The 19,664-nt window shown below is 45.6% G+C and overlaps 1 protein-coding gene across 1 annotated transcript; it reads right to left on the minus strand.

The window, feature by feature from the left end:
• Positions 1 to 10,921: 10,921 nt before the first annotated feature.
• Positions 10,922 to 19,542, minus strand: LOC311317553 (thrombospondin-1-like; the record flags this gene model as incomplete). Its single annotated transcript, XM_084448627.1, has 13 exons — positions 10,922 to 11,103; positions 14,935 to 15,074; positions 15,185 to 15,282; positions 15,388 to 15,659; positions 15,773 to 16,000; positions 16,225 to 16,459; positions 16,920 to 17,038; positions 17,152 to 17,311; positions 17,774 to 17,881; positions 17,991 to 18,209; positions 18,316 to 18,596; positions 18,729 to 18,785; positions 19,533 to 19,542. The coding sequence occupies 13 exons, from the start codon at positions 19,540 to 19,542 to the stop codon at positions 10,922 to 10,924; spliced, it is 2,109 nt and encodes a 702-aa protein (XP_084304753.1).
• Between the last annotated feature and the right edge of the window lie 122 nt (positions 19,543 to 19,664).

Below are 19,664 nucleotides of genomic sequence, written 5' to 3' on the forward strand. Positions count from 1 at the left end.
TCTGCAGAATAACATAAGCACTGCTTTCATAACTAGAATCTTACCTATTCTTGGCCTGGAAGTTTGATTCAATTGAAATGTCATTATCAGTGCAGATGACTTTTGTAATGTCAACAGTGATCAGATGCAACGATAGGCAGATTCAGATAAGAGTTTGTCCCAAGACAAAGCTGCTCTAGAATAAGACACTGGCAGAGCAGACCTGAGGGCTACCCACAGGTACAGTAGAGTTGGGTAGTCCCAGGGGAATGTAATCTAATGTAATCTCATTCACTGTAATCCCCTCCTCCTACTACGGTACACTCCTCTGTGACACTGTGACCACCCAGTGTCACCCCAAGGCCATCCCTGGACTCCCTAGATCAACGGCCAAAAGGTCACTGATGGAAAGCTATAATCTACCTGGGCAACAGTTGGCAACTAAAGATACCTACCCCTAACAGTTGGTAGCCGAAGCTAGCTACCCTCAATCTAAGAAACTATGAGCATGCATGTAATTGGACACATTGTCCAATATTCCTCATTGCTCCTCACTGTACAAGAGTAAGAACACCAACTACATATGTTGCCCTCTGACACTTCAAATGAAACTGATTATTCAGCTTGTCAGGCATTGACCTCACATACTCCCCTGTCCTTTACTAGTCTGAGCCTGACCGCTTGACTAGATTACAGCAGCACTTGACTCCTGTCCTCTGGCCTTCACTCCTCTCTCTCCTCCACTCGCTCTGCTCCGGCTCTACCCTCACCTCCCTCTTTCCTTCCATGTCTTCTAAGAAAGGCACATAGTGGAGGGTGGCATAGAGAGCACGGATTATACAGCATTAGAGGTATTTGTGTGTTTAAAATAGTCTGATCAAGAGCGACTGATTTACAATACACGCACAAGTTATCTCACTCTCTCTCTCACTCACAGATTATCACACTCACATCACAAGTGGGGCGGCTATATAGTATATAGTATAGAGCTATATATAGTATAGAGCTATATATAGTATAGCTCTGTTGGTAGAGCGGGTCGTTCAGTGATCGTAGGGTCGGTGGTTCGAATCCCGGCTCCTCCTGACTACCTGTCGAAGTGTCCTTGGGCAAGACACTGAACCCCAAATTGCTCCCAATGAGCAGGCAAGCGCCTTGCATGGCATCTGCCGCCATTGGTGTGTGAATGGCGCTCCGGGCCAGTGTAACAACTGGATGGGGAGCGCGTTACAAATGCAGTACCTATACCTAAGTCATTCACTTAAAGGTTTGATATTACATAATGTCTTTGCTCTTCTGATAAGGCTTGCTTGTACAATTGTTCAGACATTAAGATAGATTCTCTTTAGTCTATTAGTTTAGGCTCCTGCCCTGTGAGAACATAGCTAAATAAATAAATACAATTGATATTTACAAATACTATATTAATGTTAATTAATATCACTAGGAAACCATTAGTGATCAATCTAAATAATCCTTTTGTATTATACTTAATTACAAAACCTCATTTGAGGCTAAAAAGTCATTTCAGCTTCCATACAAAAATCTGTAATTAGCGGCGCTGTGCCCAGGGGAGCCGTAAGGAGTGGGCAGCTGATTCCAAGGGCCCAGCACTGACAGGGGCCCGTACCACTATTATTATTGTTATTATTATTATTATTATAAGGTCTATGTTTGGGGGGATTATTTCATAGGGCCCAAAGTTTCTAGTGTCGCCCTTGGCTGTGCCATTTCCAGGCAAGTGATGAGAGTGTGACCTAGAGCTGCTAATGTCACTAACTAACGCAAAGACTTTGTCTCTGCTCTCAGCATTCAGGGCTTAGTGGATGCAATGTGCTTCCACAGAGAAATGACACCCCTGCTGGAACATCAGCGCACTACAGATAAAATAACATAATTATACATTAAATATAGATTTATCATTATGATTCTTGCAATTTTCAGTTCAGAAAAAGATTCACTAGATGAAATAATTTTCAAAAATTATTCTAAAAAGAATATGAACCCTTTGAGGGGTGTATACTTCACTGCAGTTTGATCAGGGAGAATTATAAAATTGTAAATGTGGTTTAAGTTGCCCTGGATCAATAAGTTTTCAGAATGTTGAAAATAACATTCCAATTTCTATGTTTTTGAATATAATATCACATATGATGGTGAGCTGTTTAGAATACATTTAATTGGTCCCAGGGCTGGGAGGTGTTCAGAGGTTGTAAAGGACATAACAGCAGCATTATGTGTCCAGGTACTGTATTTGATGAATCATACTAGACCATATAATTATTACATTATATTGTGGGGTTAGACTGGCCCCAGAGTAGCTTGCTAGAAGGTATCCCGAATTATCACCAGCAGTTGGATCATATCGGTCATTCTGAACAACTTACAGAAGAACATTACAATGCCCTATTCTTCATCATTTACAAAAATAAGTTAGTTTGATTTCGACCAGCCAAAGTTCTTTTTTTTCAGCAGCCATATAGAATGTTTCTAACAAGACGTCCCAAGACACGCTCACAGAGTAGACTGTGAAGTGAGAAGGACTCCCATTCAAGATCTGAAAAGGTAGACTGATTGTATTCCACAGCACTTTGGTTGTGAGAAAGTCATTTATCCCTGTTTGACTGTTTGACTAGACCCTCAAGGTAACATCTGTTGAGCCTATTCACAATCACTTGGGAAGCCCATATGTCTGAAGAGTTAAGGGCTCTGTATAATCTGAGAGGACATGTGTTACTAGAGGCAGCCACCAGACAGCACCTGGCCTCTCTGCCTGGGGCGTATCTAGGATTCAAAAACATTAGGGGCTAAGGGAAAAGCATCAGGGGCTGAAGTTCAGAGCGGGTGAAACCTGCAGGAAAATATATCTGAGGGGCGCATTTGGGTTTGCCACCATGCACCAAAGACACATACACCATAAACAGTGTTTCCCACAGGATTTTGGGCAGCTATGGGGGGTGGACCTCCGACCCTCTAGGGGGGTTCGGGGGCATGCCCCCCCGTGATTTTTTTTTTAACATTGTTAATTTAAATGCATCAATTTGGCACACTTTGAGAGCAAAATCAAGAAGCCATAGCAATTTAATCATCAGACCACATTTGGTTATGAAAGGGGATGGCAAAGAAGTAATCATACACAAATCATGGTAAACAAGACAGGACTTATAAAAATCAATATTAAATAGCATCCAGTGTCGTGCCCAGTCTTTTTTAATTAGAATACAGGTAACACCCTGACAAACAACTCAATGTGCCAAATTTCCATCTACTGTACAAAAGACTATTTAATGCAACATACTGCGGGACATGTCACACAAAATGTCAGTTCTGAAAAAGAAAAATCTGGGGGGAAAATGTGCCAGTGGAAGCTGAAATGACTGCAGTTGCTAAAAAGACCTAGCTGACCATCATCTAATAGAGATCCCTCAGATGGCAATCATGCAGTCTGAACGAGGCTTCCCCTCTGACACTAACAGCTGCCACCACACACCAGGGCAGAGGGCCTGGACATCTCACTGGTCTAATTAATCTCCCACCCTCTGAGCACAGCGCAAAACACAACGGCGTTCAAGTTTTATTTTTAATGACAAGTCAAAACTTTTGATAACCAGTGGCGTCTGGTGGGTCCTAGAACCGGGTAAGCCAGGACTAACGAAACGCGCGCACAATTTTTTGGGGGGTGCACTATCAAAGCATGCCCTGATGGGAGGTTTCACAGCACCAGAAGGGCGCTGAGCAGTGGCATTTTTATATGTAAAAAAACATACAGGAAAACTACGGTAGCCTAGGCTAGATAGATAGATAAATACTTTATTAATCCCCTTGGGGAAATTCGGGTGTCTCGCCACTCTATCACAGGACATACATACATAACTACTGATGGCTACTGATGTTTTTTAACACGTCAACAAAGGCCAATAATTTGACAGCGAGCGAATAAGCGGGCAATATTTAGGCCGAAACAAGCAAGCTTTTAGGGACACACTAATCAATCAATCAATCAATCAAAGCTTTATTTGTATAGCACATTTCATACCCAGAGGCAACACAATGCGCTTTACAGAGAACAAGGGAGGTGGGCATACGACCCACTCTCTACATATTCCAGAGGGAAGCAAAAAAACAGTAATCACCCGGGGGCCAGATAAGTGAGCTGTAAAAATTCTTCCCTGACCCCTCTCAACAAGGCGATCGAGCAAGCTCCAGGAGTATGTTTGTCTACCGGCTAAGAACATTTATAAAGCAATACATTACATTAAATTACATTTCAGAGTTAGAGAGGCTAAAAAAGAATCATAGGAGAGAGGACATTCTACGGACATGCTACGACATGCACAATAAACTACAGAGGCATTATATGACAACAATGGCCAAACACCACGAAGAGGAATAACAGAACGATACAATACACCCCCTTATGGCACAGCACTCAATAGCCTACTCCCCTAATAAGTGTTTAGGCTACTAGGCTTATTAGCCCACCGCAGGAAGCAAAGCTCACGCTCTCGAGTGCTGATTAAATCTAGGCAAAGCAAAACGCACAGCCATAACAACTGGCAATTAATCACAAAAGACCTACCTTGTATCTTAACCCAAACTCGTTTAATCCACTTCATTTTGGAATAAACTTTTAACAAATACTCAAGATCTCCGTTTTCAATGTTCATTGATGCTGCCAGTAGCTAGATAGCTAAAGTGGGTAACGTGATTGACAGGCGATGTGAATGACGGGACAGTCATGACAAGTTTTGATTGGATATACCGTCCCAATGTTAATTCCAATGTAAGCACTTCGAGAACTGGCTTACTACACTTGCTACAGCTCTGGCGTCAGTGTTGCCAACTCTTCAGTAAGGGAAGTAGCTATTGGCTGTCCCAGAAGTCGCTAGAAGTAGCTACAGTAGATGGCGGGGGGATATATTGTATAACATTAGTTTGTTGTTTTTTTTACAGTGCAACCCTAGCCATGTGATGATGATGGGCATGGAACAAACAATCAAACTATTGACTTATTTCCAAACTTGTTTTTTTGTTGCTGTATAACATTACCTTTTTTCTTTTAAACAACGTAGGTCTGTAAACCTAAAGAATAACGGGAAAAAATATAGCCTACATGGCTTAATTAAAACTTAACCTTACGTCACCAGTATCTAGGTAAACTAGCCGTTTCTGACAATATGATTGGTTGTTGCGGGAGGGATCCAGCGCGTGTGGTGTGTGTGTGTGGGCGAGCGAGGGAGAGAGGACGTGAAGGCAGCAAAAAAAGTTCTCTCGTCGTGACTCGTGAGCTGAGCTTGCTTCCTTGTCAACACGATAATTCCCCAAATGACCAGAAAAAGTAGCTAGATTTGTCGCTAGTCGCTTTTCATGAAATAAGTCGCCAGGGGGGTCTGGAAAGTCACTAAATCTAGCGACAAAGTCACAGAAAGATTAGATCTTTGTCCCCTTTTGTTTTACAGATCATGACAATGCTCTTTTTAGCATTGTATTTCACATCAAATTGGATACCATACTCAGAGCATATATTCAACATCTGTTGGAACCCAGCACTGCTAGGAGAGAAAATAGCCAGATCATCGGCATACATAAGATGGTTTACCAGGGTGTTACCAATCATACATCCTGTTTTACAGCCTCTTAGCTGGTCAGATAAATCGTTCATGTACACATTAAAGAGGGCTGGTGAGAGTAGCCCCCCCTGGCAAACCCCATTACCAACACCGAAAGATACAGAGACTGCATTACCCCATTTGACCTTCATGCTCTGGTTGGCATACCAATATGCCAGGACCCTAATTATACTGTTAGGCACTCCTCTTTGACTCAGTTTTAGGAACAGCTTATGATGGTTGACTCGATCAAAAGCTTTAGAGGCATCAATAAAACCAATTAACACAGAGGAATTCTGTCTTCTATACATTTCAACAATTTCCTTCAGGGCATAGATACATAAATCACTACCATGCTTAGCCTTGAAGCCAAACTGGTTGTCTGTGGTACCAAAATAAAAACAATCTGTCTAATAAAATTCTTTCCAGGACTTTGGATAACACACTAGCTAGAGCAATTGGTCTGCAATTATCCAATCCTCCCCACCTTGCCCGCTTTGTCCTTGATGACAGGCACCAGAGTAACAGACAACATGGAGTCCGGCAGCAGACCATGATTCATAAGGCCAGTAAAACAGATGGCGAGAAGGGCAGCGACCCTCGGACTTACAAGTTTGAGGTGCTCTGCAGTGATCTGATCTAAGCCGCTAGCTTTGTTATCAGCTAGCTGTGTAATTGCTTGATAGACCTCATTGGCTGTTGTTCCCACTGTGTCACTGTTGGCAATGTTGCCCACTTTGTAGGGGTCACTTTTAACACAATTGAATAGCTCAGAATAATGTTGTCTCCACAAATCAGCTATTTTGTCGGCTCCCGAGACTCCTTCTATGGTACATGGTAATGTACTGCCTCTGTTCAGAGCTCTCACCTCCTTCCAGAAGCCAGTAGCATCGTTACCAAGGAGCTTTTCAGCCATAGAGTCCGCTCTCATTACTTGTTCGTGTTTGCTGATATAACGAACTGCATATTTATATTGAGCGTTAGTACGCTTTTTGTGATCCAGGACAGGCCCCTCTCTGGGCCTACCTGCCAGGACCCACTCCTTAAAGGCATTCTTAGCTTCAGCATGATGAGCAGCCACATGTTTATTCCACCCTGGCTTAATGCTGTGTCTTTTATCAGAGTGAGTAAAGCATGGCCTACTAGCTTCATACACAGCTCCCACAATACAATTATACATGTGACAGATGTCCTTACAGTGAGAGCTTTTGTTACAATTCACATCAGGACACATAATTGCATCTCTGGGTAGATATACATTACTTAGAAGGACATCAGTTCTCCCGTAGTATAACATCACATCCTCATCTGTGAGCTTAGACCAATCCAGTTTAGCCTTACAGGCACTATTAACCTCCTGAGACATCTCTGGGAGACTGTCACAATCAAGTGACATGACAAACGGAACATGATCAGACATAGATGCCTCATACACAATCTCCATAGATCTCAGAATAGCATGAGCATCAGCAGTGCTAATGCAGTGGTCAAGCCATGATGTAGAGTGCCAGGCCTCACTTATGTAAGAATAACTATCTGCAGGTAGGAGCTTTTGGCTGGATAATATAAGATTGTTATCATCACAAAACTGCAGCATATGCTTTGCAAACAAGGAACTTTTGTCTGATAGATAAGCATTCATGTCACCCACTACATAGATACTTGTGGAATGATTATCAGAAATAAAATAATTTATAAAAGCAAGACGATTCAGGTATTCGTCTTCATTTTGTTGTGACTCATACGGTGTGTATACATTGAGGATAGTAGCCTCTGTTATTCATTTTTATCTGTATAGCGATACACCAGTCAGCTTCTAGCCTAATGACATTGATCGCAGAGTCCATCTTTTTGTGCCAAAGGATGGCCACGCCCCCTGCTATCCTTCCTCTCACTATCCCCATAGATAGGTCAGTAGTGGACTCACCAGCCCCATGGAAATTGTCATTAAAAGAGTTCAAATTTCCCAAGTCCTGTTTAGATAAAAAAGTTTCTTGTAAACATAAAATATCAGTTTTTCAGCATGTTGTCAACTACTATACGTCGGGCTCTGTCTCCTGCGTTGTTGCCCAGGCGTAGCCCGCGGCAGTTGTATGATCCAACCCTCATAAAGTTTAACTGGGCAGGGTGGCCCCGTTCGGCGCTCTTGCACCAAGTGAAGCAGAGATAGGCCTAGCTTAGACCTGGTCCAGGGCGATATCCTACGGATAACGCCCTGTTACTCTAAATGCAATTTGCCTATGAAAGCGCTTCATCGGCCCGGTCGTCCGAGTCTACAGACAAAACCGTTTCGTTACTCACCAAAGTAAACACATCGTTGGAAAGATGAAAGCCTTTTCTCCTAAGTGGCTACAGTTTGTAGTCCCCCACCTTTCAAATAAAAGGCAAATTTGTACGCTTAAATGTTTTATATCCACAGCGCATCGACTGTCTTCTTCTACCGGCGAATCGGCGCTCTCCGCTTTGTTTAGCCTACTCACTGCTGCCGCCCATGTCGGGGATGATGCATTACATCTTAAATGGTGTTAAGAGACTTTAAGATCCCGTCTCTCCCGCTTTGCGTGGCTCATAATATCGCCTCACAACAGAGCCTTCAGGCCAGAGTTCTGGGTTGTACATGTCCGCAACTTCATTGCACTCAGCACACACTTCAAACGCGCTATATCTGTTGCTCGCAGTGACAATACGTTCACAGTTAACGACACGGTCAAGTTGAGCAGCCAAATAGTTAGGCCGACTCACACGCTTGCGTTTGATGCGTCAACTTTGACGGATGCCATTCACTTTCAATGGCTGCAGCCGAATGGCATTCTGGTTCCGTTGTTGTCCCGGTGCGTTGCGTTGCCTGCGTTGCTAGCGTCGAAAGTTAAAACATTTTCAACTTTCAGATGCGTTGCCGGAGCTGCCGACCAATCAGATGTCTTGACGGAGAAAGACGTCATCGCAAGGCGGGATTTTCACATTTTTCGATACCAAGATGGAGGACAATCGCTGTTTGAATTGTTTGTTTTCAGGATAGGATGTACCCAATACCTGCGGGCACCACGTTCACGTTGCCTGAACCACAATGCATAAACGATCGCCACACGTTCGACCAGATTAGCATCCATGACAGCACTAAACGAAAAGCCGGGTGGGTTTTCAAAATAGTTCGCGCTAGCAGGTTCGGAGAATATACTCGGCTGTTGCGAGCGCAGTTTTGGACAATGTGATTGGTTGTTGTTACGTGCGGCAGAAACGCCTTCCGCCATCCGTCAATGTTGACGCATCAAACGCAAGCGTGTGAGCCGGGCGTAGACAGCGTCTCTGCATCAAGGTCCAGTGAGAATTTGGTAGCAAAAACACTTACCAACATCGTCTGAACCACTCTTATATTCCCTTGCGCACGAGTACCAACAATAGGCTTGGACACCCTCCGTTCAGGTTTTCCAGCACGCTGTTTGAACGCTTCGCGGGCAGGCTGGCCCTCGGCATGATTCTTCCGAGCTTGGCCATGTTTCACCACACGGCTCCATTTCGGCGAGTTTTCCACCGTTCCTCCAGGAGTCAGACAGGCACGCCCAGCCCCACTCCCTGCACCTGCCTTGGCACAAACGCCCGGGGTCAGCTCCGTGCGAGATGATGCAGGAGCCGGGAATCCACCGTTGGAATCACCACCAGCAGAAGGGCCAGGGGCACTCGTATTAGCCAGCACCACGCCATTCTCCCCGGCCGGGGGATTGCGCGGTGCGCTCCCGAAGGTCGTTCCAGCATCACTCGAGACAACCAGCCCTCCACCACCACTCGGTTCCAGCCGGCGCTCAACAGCAGCAACTCTGCAGTCCATGGTCACAGCCACAGAACGTAGGTCCTCGCCAACATCTGCCTGTAGTTTGACTGCATGCCTGGGGCTCACACGCTTGCGTTTGATGCGTCAACTTTGACGGATGCCATTCCCTTTCAATGGCTGCAGCCGAATGGCATTCTGGTTCCGTTGTTGTCCCGGTGCGTTGCGTTGCCTGAGTTGCTAGCGTCGAAAGTTAAAACATTTTCAACTTTCAGATGCGTTGCCGGAGCTGCCGACCAATCAGATGTCTTGACGGAGAAAGACGTCATCGCAAGGCGGGATTTTCACATTTTTCGATACCAAGATGGAGGACAATCGCTGTTTGAATTGTTTGTTTTCAGGATAGGATGTACCCAATACCTGCGGGCACCACGTTCACGTTGCCTCAACCACAATGCATAAACGATCGCCACACGTTCGACCAGATTAGCATCCATGACAGCACTAAACGAAAAGCCGGGTGGGTTTTCAAAATAGTGCGCGCTAGCAGGTTCGGAGAATATACTCGGCTGTTGCGAGCGCAGTTTTGGACAATGTGATTGGTTGTTGTTGCGTGCGGCAGCGAAAGTGAATGGCATCCGTCAAAGTTGACGCATCAAACGCAAGCGTGTGAGTAGCGCGCAAACCTCGCTGTGCGCTCTGTTGTGAGGCTACATCTTGCTGAGCAGGTTTGAGACATCCAGGTTGTTAAACATCACAGGTGGCAGCTCGTCCAGGTAGTGGGAAACAAAACGGGGGATATTTTCTCCACACTCGTTCAGCACTTTTAAGCAGCTTTTAACATTGTTTGCGTCCTATGGTTGCTTTTGGAGGCCACGTACCGTTGTTTAGTAGGACAAAGTTCAAACAACACCTTTTTAGAAGACTCAATCCACTCGGAGTTGAAGGTGTTTGTGGCTACAAGGACTAGTTCGTCCTGGGTCATTGTTTTAATTTTAACCGCAAGGAAATTAAGGAACTCATCCTCTACAATAACTTGGTCGTCAACAGTTTTGTAAATTATAGGTTTTTCTCGAGGCCGGTGGTTAAAACCAGGAGCTGCCGAACTACGATCCACACCATCCGCCATCTTGGATTTCTAATAGACTAGTGTCCCACTCCCTGTGACATCAGGGACACCTGTGACTACAGCTTGGTATCTCTACTGATTTCCAAAAATGAATGAATGAATCATTGAATGAATGAATGAACTATTCATTCCTTAATTTATTCATTCATTCATTAAATAAAAGATCGATTTTGGGATTCATGAATCGATTAATCAATTTTTTTTAACCCAGCCGTACATTACAATGCACTTTACTGCTTCTTTCACACTTCTGGCTGGATGCTAAACTGCATTCTGTCGTCCCAGTAGTGGGGGGGGGGGTAAGACTGGGGGGGGGTCAGACTGGAATGTGACGGTGGAGCCTCTCCCTCTGGCTGCTGTCAGCGAGGAGGACAGGATAAACGGCCGGGGTCATTGCAGGGTCCGTAAACAAGTACCACCGTCCACTACATTACAGCCTTAAAGGCTGCCATTACATGTTGAGGGGGCTTTGAACATGGGCAGGTAGGCCTGGGGAGGAACAGCTGAGGTCGACCGGGGCCCGTTGAGGGGGGCTGGGGAGGGACAGCTGACGATGACGTGGCCCGTTGAGGGGGCCTGGGGAGGGACAGCTGACGATGACCGTGGCCCGTTGTGGTGGCCTGGGGAGGGACAGCTGACGTTTACCGGGGCTCGTTGAGGGGGGCTGGGGAGGGACAGGGCTCATCAGAAACAGAGAAGTCAACGATCAATGAGGTGGACGATCGATAAGGCGCGTCAGCTTTGGCCACAGGGGTTAAACGGACAGTACAGGAGTGTCTGAGCTCCAGTGAACAGACAGACAGATAGACAGACAGACAGACTGGCAAGCATACAGACAGGCAGACAGACAGACTGACAGACAGACAGACAGACAGACAGACAGACAGGCAAGCATACAGACAGACAGACAGACAGACAGACAGATAGACAGACAGACAGACAGCCAAGCAGACAGACAGACAGACAGGAAGACAAGCAGATAGACAGACAGATAGACAGACAGATAGCCAAGCAGACAGACAGACAGGCAGACAAGCAGACAGACAGACAGACAAACAGACAAGCATACAGACAGACAGACAGATAGACAGACAGATAGCCAAGCAGACAGACAGACAGACAGACAGACAGACAGACAGGCAAACAGGCAGACAAGCAGACATACATCGTCCTTGGCTGTCAGGGGGGACAGAGGGGTTGAGGCAGGCTCCACAGGAGTGACAACCCGCCCCTGCTATCGGCCTAAAGCCCAGTTCACATAAAACAGCCAAGATATATTGAAGCCGTTTTTTATCAGCATGTTTGTTTCGAAACCACCTTATCGGTTCTAAAACTGTAGCACTAAAGATTTGCCTTGATTCAAGACCAGTTTTAGAACAGAGAGACATTCTAGACCTAAAAAAAACATTCTTAAACTGCTTGGCTATTGTATGCGAACCCACTAGGGATCCTATAAAAACTGCCTAGGGATCTGACTACAGCACCAGCGCACGTCAGCTGTGTGTTGGACCCCAGAGCAATTTATCGCATCTTAAGAGATGCTGACAGCACCATAGATCATCACGGCAGCCATTTTCAGTAGGATACAGCAGTTAAGCTCAATTGGGGTGATTTGAGACCATGGCTTCATATACACTGCTGACCTTCATTCCATACGGATGAGGTGGAACTCTGATGCAAAGGGAGAGGAAAAACAAGGGCCTGTCTGGGTTTGCTGGCATGAGTGGGGCGGCCTTGCTTTTGCCTGCAGGACCTGGCCCTATAAAACAGATCTGAATCAACAGGCTTTATTCCATTTGCGGGCTGTATACAAGCTAGCACCTACTGTATAGTGGGGCCACTGGGGAGAGGTTGTACTGTGTCTGTGGGATGCGTCATCCAGGTGTGACTCTCTAAGATGTTTTATTCGCTGCATGTAAACTATAGAATGTCTATGGGGTGTGTGTGAGCAGTAGCTATGTGTAGGTACAAAAAAAAAAAAAAGAAGCTATCTGACACCGATGCAACTTGAATAGTTGAATAGCTGGGGTTTTCACTCTGTCTTCTCACCTGGACACTCCCTCTCTCACAGGGAGCCAGACTCAACTAGCTAATAGATTCCAGTCTGTTGACACAGCATGGCTTCTCTCTCTCTCTTTCTCTCTCTCTTTCTCTCTCTCTCTCTCTCCCTCTCTCTCTTTGCTTTTCCAGGGCACGTCTCACAGTGGATATCATGGCCAGGACCGATCATGGAGCCCCTGGTTCAAACAGTTCTGTTCAATGGTTTGGATCAGACCTGGGTCTGAAATCATGCAAAATACCTATCTGTGCTTGACTGATTTTGCCTAGCACATTATAATCAATGGACTTGTCCCAAAAATGTAACCCCCAACCTCCTGACCTCCCAGGTCAGACTCAAAACAAACATTCAAAAGTATTTGATAGGATTTAAAATACTTTTTGACACAGGTCTGGTTTGGATTACAGCGTGTATTTGCCTATATATGCAGGTCAAACCACAAAGAACACGTAAAGACAGTATTTTGTTTTCCTGGTTTGTTTATTGTTCGGATGACATTACAAAATATTTGGTAAGAGTACAAACAGCATTTTGTGGGTAAAACTATGGCAGACATGTTTATAGAAAAGCCAAAAAACAAAAACAAAGACATCCTCATGTCAGTGTGCAAACAAGTTTATACAGACAGAAACACAGGTCATGTTTCTTGATAAATTATTTAAATAGAATATATCTACACCTTATGAAATAACCTCTTAACATAAATCAAACATAACAATAATTTATCCATTACAAATGCACAGGACATACACAAAGCACAACATATGAAAACGTTCTTATCACTTAACTCTCCTGTTCTGCTACAAAAATATCTTATAAACAGCATAAAAATGATTGTACTACAGTCGTGCTGAAAGAACAGAAATAAGCCAACCAATGTTACTGTGCTGCTAAAAAAGATACTCTTGTGTCTTGTTGGTCTCAATCAGAAAAATAATGAGGTAATATTTGTACATAAAGGGTTTGTTTTGTTTCATCCCTAGTCAGAAATGTACACGTGCTCAGGCACACAGGCCATGCATACTGCGCAGAAGAACGCTGATTTCTGAAATAAACACCTAGTCTGTTTGTTTTGGTGGGTTAGTGAGATATAATACTTCACCCTGCTATGAGAGGACTTTCAAGGGAATTCAACCCCTTGTTTCAAGATTCCAGTTATTTGGAAGGGGTTATGGATATCTTCTCAGGAAGAAAAAAACAGAGATGAATAAAGAGAGACTACTCTATGGTCACCTGTGAATACTCTCAACTGGTAAGAAACTAAATAAATACAAAAGTATGTACAAAAGAGTGAGTCCTCTCACGGCAGGTTATAGACTGGGCCATACGGTTCGCGTCCCTCTATACTTCCATCTCAGGATTGACGAACGTTCCTGTATTCTGGGGTAATAGCAGTTTTGTTCCCAAAGTAGTCTGCACTGGCTTTACGGTCTTGGTCTTCTGGGTTCCTTCCATGTATCAGCTAGTGTCCTGTCCTGAGATATCACTTGACCAACCTTGTCAAACCCTGAGGTCATACTTCTTGCAAAGCCGAACTGCAGAAGTCTATGGGAAGCCATAGAGTTCTACAATGCAACTCTATTGAATTGGGAACTTGGGAAAGTAAATCAAAAATGTAAAAAGGCCAACACCTTCTTTACTAAACAAATTACTTTTGACTAAACAGGTGCCTCAAGGCTCTTCTTGGGTAACATACACACAGTCAACATTCACTCTTTTTGATAGTAACAGTCAGTCCACATACTGTCCATGGTCCCTCAACTGTTCCTTCAAGTGGGCATCTCTGGCCCCAACTAAAGAAGACCTACTTCCCCCCACTGCTTTCTTCATGTTGAAACAAGTCTCTTTGAGTCCACAGCAGATGTGAAAAAATGCTTAAAAAATAATGCAAAAAATACTCTTCCCTCTGGACGCACAATCTGGAGAGGGGTGCCACCGAGAAGTTCAGAAGTGCATCGCAATCTGTCTGGCCCTCTTACATGGAGGAGAGCATGAGCAAGAACTCTGTAGAGAGTGAGAGAGGCTGGTTTCTTCATCTGCTGATGGTCAAGGTGTAGTGGTCAAGGTGTCACCCAGCAGTCAGTGGGCTAAATGTCCTGAGGTCCATTGACCTCGACTCCACTGACCAGCTCTCCATTCCACCAATGTAGCCGTTGCAAAGGAAAGAGTAGTATAGATATGGTCCCAGGTCATACATTACATATTTATATTGACAAAGATAGATACTATCTTCTGAGAGACTCGCTCTGGTCTGATTATGTATCTGAGGGGGAAGAAGACAGACAAAAAACACCATGTAAATTCCAACTCAAAAGGAATAAGCATATTTCCAATATGTAGTACAGGATTTTTTTTTTGCGGGATCATTCTGCCCGTATCATCCATGTCTTACCTCTGCATTTGTATTTGAGGTCTGAGAAGTACACCATCTCCTGAGAGAAGACGTAGAGGCCTAGTCTTCCACCGGCGTATGTCTTGTCATAGATGTTGCCAGAATCAGCCATGATTCTCTTGCCTTCATACATCATCACTCTGGAAGAAGGTATGAATCCCATTAGCCCATCAGCGCATCAAGCCAAGAGCTAGCGAGAGTTATTGAAATGATTTTAGTGTTTGAGAGCTCAATGGAATCTGAGTCTCACCTGATGAGTCCAGTCTTGGGCCTGTGAATCAGCTGCCATCTGTAGGCGATGTAGTCCTTCCAGCCGATGTTCTTAGGGTCGTGCCACAGAGTACGCACCTGCGAAAATCAATCGCAAAAACATGATGAGAAAAATCCCCTTTCAAAGTCAAAATCTGTCAGATCTCACAGTTGCCACTTGGGATTCTGGGAAACTGAGCTTACCTGTCCGGCAGTGTCTCCAGTGTGCCACAGGGCATTCCTCAGGTGCTCTCCGGAGCCAGTGGTGGAGTTGACCACTTTGATGGACAGGCCAGAGTAGCCCTGAGCTCTGGTAGGGGTGTGGGACCAGTAGGTCTGTGTAGTCTGCTTCCAGGTCGCTGCGTAGAACCTGGAGCTGGACTGGTAGCCGAAAACGAAGCCCACGTAGTCGTCGTCCCTGTCCGTGTTGATGAAGAAGGTTCCGCTGAAATCCACGGCGTTGAACTCATCATAACCTGGACGGCAAAGAGAATGGGTCAAGGCTTGTGTGTGGAAGTTCACTACACACTGAATTCAGTTTTTCTTGGGTTTTCTTTAGATCTCTAGAAGCCGTTGATATTCTACTTACCAACAGCAATGCCGGGGTCGCAGTTGACGGTCTGGACCAGCTCTTTGCCCTGGTGATGGACCACCCAGTTGGGGTTGATCTGCGAGGTGCCCTTGGGGTCCAGGGGTACCATTTGGAACCTGCGGAAGTCCGTATCAGAGATGGCGAAGTTCTCTGGGCACACATCGTAGATGTCCAGCACGTTGTCCTGGTCAAAGTCGTCTTTGCAAACATCTCCACGACCGTCACCTGAAAGGGAGAGAAAACGCAATTAGACATGGAGGCTAAAGACTTTGATTGAGCTAAGTCAAGTGATGCATGGTAGTTTACAATAAGTGTCCACTCTGATATTCGAGCCAATGGATTGCTGACAGCATATTTAACAATTTCATGAATCATTCTCTATGTACAGTGGGTCCATTGAATGGTGCAACATAGCCATTGTTTACCAGGAACTGGAGAGTGTGACTCACCATCACTGTCCAGCTGGTCAGGGTTAAAAGCCAGCCTACAGTTGTCCTTGTCATCGGGAATGCCATCGTTGTCATCATCGTGGTCACAAGCGTCGCCCTTGCCATCTTTGTCATGGTCGGCCTGGTTGACGTTGGGGATGTCGGGACAGTTATCCAAGTTGTTCTGGTGACCGTCCTTGTCGATATCCTGGTTGCTGTCGCACTTGTCTCCCACGCGGTCGGAATCCGAGTCAATCTGTGGGAAGGCGGAATTCCTTTAGTGTTCTGAAGCACACATTCTCGTACTGTGAAACACTTGTCTTCACTTCAGCGGTGAAGAGAGTTGCCTGTATCTCACCACACTCGATATGAGAGGTGCTATTCACCCCCCCATTCTTAAATGTAGCCCCTTGTCTTCAGGAATGCTAGCTATGTCCCCAATGCTAGCTATGTCCCCTTAAACAAGTATCCTGTGTCCTCACACCTTGGCAGGACTACACACATGCATTCATGTCTGTTCAAAACAAGGGGATGAATGATGGAAGGGGGCCCTTACACTCGTTTTTCTTCCAGACCTCACATTCCTGTCTTTCATTAGAGCAGAGAAAAGGTGCAGTCTATATCCACTGTTCTGGGAGTGGGCATGTATTGACCTATTATGTCAGCTCTAAGTTCCTTAGGGACTTAGGGTCTTATGTAATGGAGCGTGTAGCTACCTGGTCAGGGTTATGCTCTAGAGGACAATTGTCGCAGTGGTCTCCTACGCCGTCAAAATCGCTGTCTCTCTGGTCCAAGTTGTACACATAGGGGCAGTTGTCTTTCTCATTCAGAATACCTATCAAATGAAAAAACATCTTACATTAGCCAACAGCACATCATAGGACCTTTTATTCAGTCTGAATATACAATCTTAAGAGTGCCCGGTGTTGATGTGAAATCGTCTCTTACCGTCGTCGTCAATGTCAATAGCGCACGCGTCACCCTCCCCATTGTTGTCGGTATCGATCTGGTCAGGGTTGCTCTCAAACACACAGTTGTCACAGCGGTCACCAACATCATCTCTGTCTGCGTCATACTGGGCTGGGTTGTACACCCTTGGGCAGTTGTCCTAGATCCAGATGGAAAATGCCATTAGTTTGATAAAATTTCAAAGTATTGACATTTGATACTGTATGAGGAAAGGGTTATGCCCATGAGAAATGTGTGTAGGACATTTGATACTGTATGAGGAAAGGGTTATGCCCATGAAAAATGTGTGTAGGCCTCAGGTCTTATGGACTTTGTCTGTGTTTAAATCTGATACTGGGTTTCTACCGAGCCTGCAATGCACCATATAAGGGATGGGCTTGAAGCCATGTTGCCCTGAGTTCTTGGCTAGAACCCCAACCCACTCAGATATTATGCAGTTTATTTGCTACTGGCTTTCTCCCTAACTTTCCCACTCTCTCTGGTTGGATGTGCAGAGACTAGCATTCCTGCATCCCAGAGGAACGAGGTCTAACTGAATTGCTAGGTTTGGTCTCAGTGTGGAAAAACAAGCCCTGGGAGAGTAAGAGTTACGATGTCTCACCCTGTCATCAGCGATCCCATCGTTATCATCATCATGGTCGCAAGCGTCACCAAGGCCATCTTTGTCGTGGTCTTCTTGTCCGGAATTGGGCAGGCTGGGACAGTTATCCTGTCAGAACACAAAGGGGACAGTTAGAGAAACATTCGCAGAACTACAGTGGAGAGGATAAATGAAGTGGTCTGTTGTTTTTCTGGGAGCTTGGCTGGGGTCCGGCTACCTTCTTGCAATGGTAGGTGGCGTTCTCCACACACCCCAGCTCGTTGTTGGGCCAGCCGTCCAGGTCAGTGTCTTCTCCACAGATGTAGCCGTTCCCGGCGTACCCCGGCCTGCACTCGCAGCGGACCATGGAGTCGGAGAAGACGCCCAGGTAGATACAGTTAGCGTTCTTGTTGCAGTCTTGGCTGCCATCCTTGCAGGAAATACCAGGTATGCAAACCTAGAGGCAGATAGGCAGGGTTAAGTTATTCTAGCCCGTTAGCATGAATAGTACCAAACCCCATACATCTGTATTGCGTTAGATTGCGAGGGAAGGCTAAGCTAACCTGTTTCTTAGCGGTGGCTTGCTCCAGTCCCCTTCCGAAGGGCTGAAGGCCGGAGTAGCGAGGGGGGCATGGCAGGCAGTTGTAGCCGGGCTCGGTGTTCTCACAGCGGTGGACTCCGTTCTGGACGTAGCAGGCGTCAGGGACTTCCTTACACTCATCAATGTCTTGGCAGGTGATGCCGTCTCCGGTGTAGCCCAGTGGACATCTACCACACTTCCATGAGCCATCTGGGAAGCTAGTGCACCTGGACCCAGCGAAGCAAGGGTTGGACAGACAACCATCTGAAAGAAAGAAATATAGACATTATAACTCTGCATAATAATGGAGGTGTGGGTTGTCAGTAATAAAAGCAAACAGACAGGTGTTCATGCCGTTCCTTTACAGTAAGTAATATAATATGAATGTGTTCTTACCGACTGGACAGTCCTGTTTGTTGCACACTTGGGCCATCTTGCCCTCACCAACGCAGTCTTTAGACTAGACAAGGACTTCACTATGTAAAACTCATGTTCTACATACTGTGGAGGATTACCTGTAGCTGTGCTGGGGTTCCTCTCCTGTGAGGACGGGGGTTGGGGTTGGCTGGGGTCAGATTCTGGCCCTGGGCAAATTGAGACAAAGAAAACCACCTGTTCCTTGTATTTTTCTACCTTTCACATTAGCATTGAAATATATATTCAATGGCATAATCATGTTTCTCCTTGACATTTGGGTGTCAAAGTATAAAATGAATTGTCATTACATACAAAACGCTTTCCAAACTAGAAATGGTGCTCAGAGAACACAGACCTCCGCCCCTGAATGCATTTTGTGGCTCTGTGCACGCCAACATTGAATGGGTTCTAAATTGGCTCATGCTACGCACCTCCACCGAGTTTCATGAAAAGCAGTCTGGTCGTTTTTGTGTAATCCTAGTCCAAAAAATGAATGGAGGTGAATGGCCGTCTGGGTATTTGTGCAGCTCGTGATTCACTGGGGCGGAGGTAAAAAATGACTGGAGGTGAATGGTTGGCTGTGTTTTGCCGGCTCTGTGGCGCCCCCCTAGGGTCGAAGCTGGCAGGGGGCAGTGCGGTGCACTCCCCCCGCACACCCCAGTCCAAACCCTGTGTCTCTACAGTAGTACCCCCACACAGGGAGCTGGCTTCGTTCTAAGTTTTATTTTCATTTGTAGATCTGGCCCCTGATTCGGATCTGCTCCAAGATTTAACGGATTCTACGGTGGCACATGATATACCCCTCCACCGAGTTTAATAAAAATCGGTTTGGCAGTTTTTGCGTAATTATAGTCTAAAAAATTTAAGGAGGTGAATGGCCAGTCCAGCTGTGTTTTGGGCGGCCCGTGGACCTGA

The sequence above is a fragment of the Borostomias antarcticus genome (genome assembly GCF_949987555.1).
Source record: "Borostomias antarcticus genome assembly, chromosome: 14".
NCBI classification, from domain to species: Eukaryota; Metazoa; Chordata; class Actinopteri; order Stomiiformes; family Stomiidae; genus Borostomias; species Borostomias antarcticus.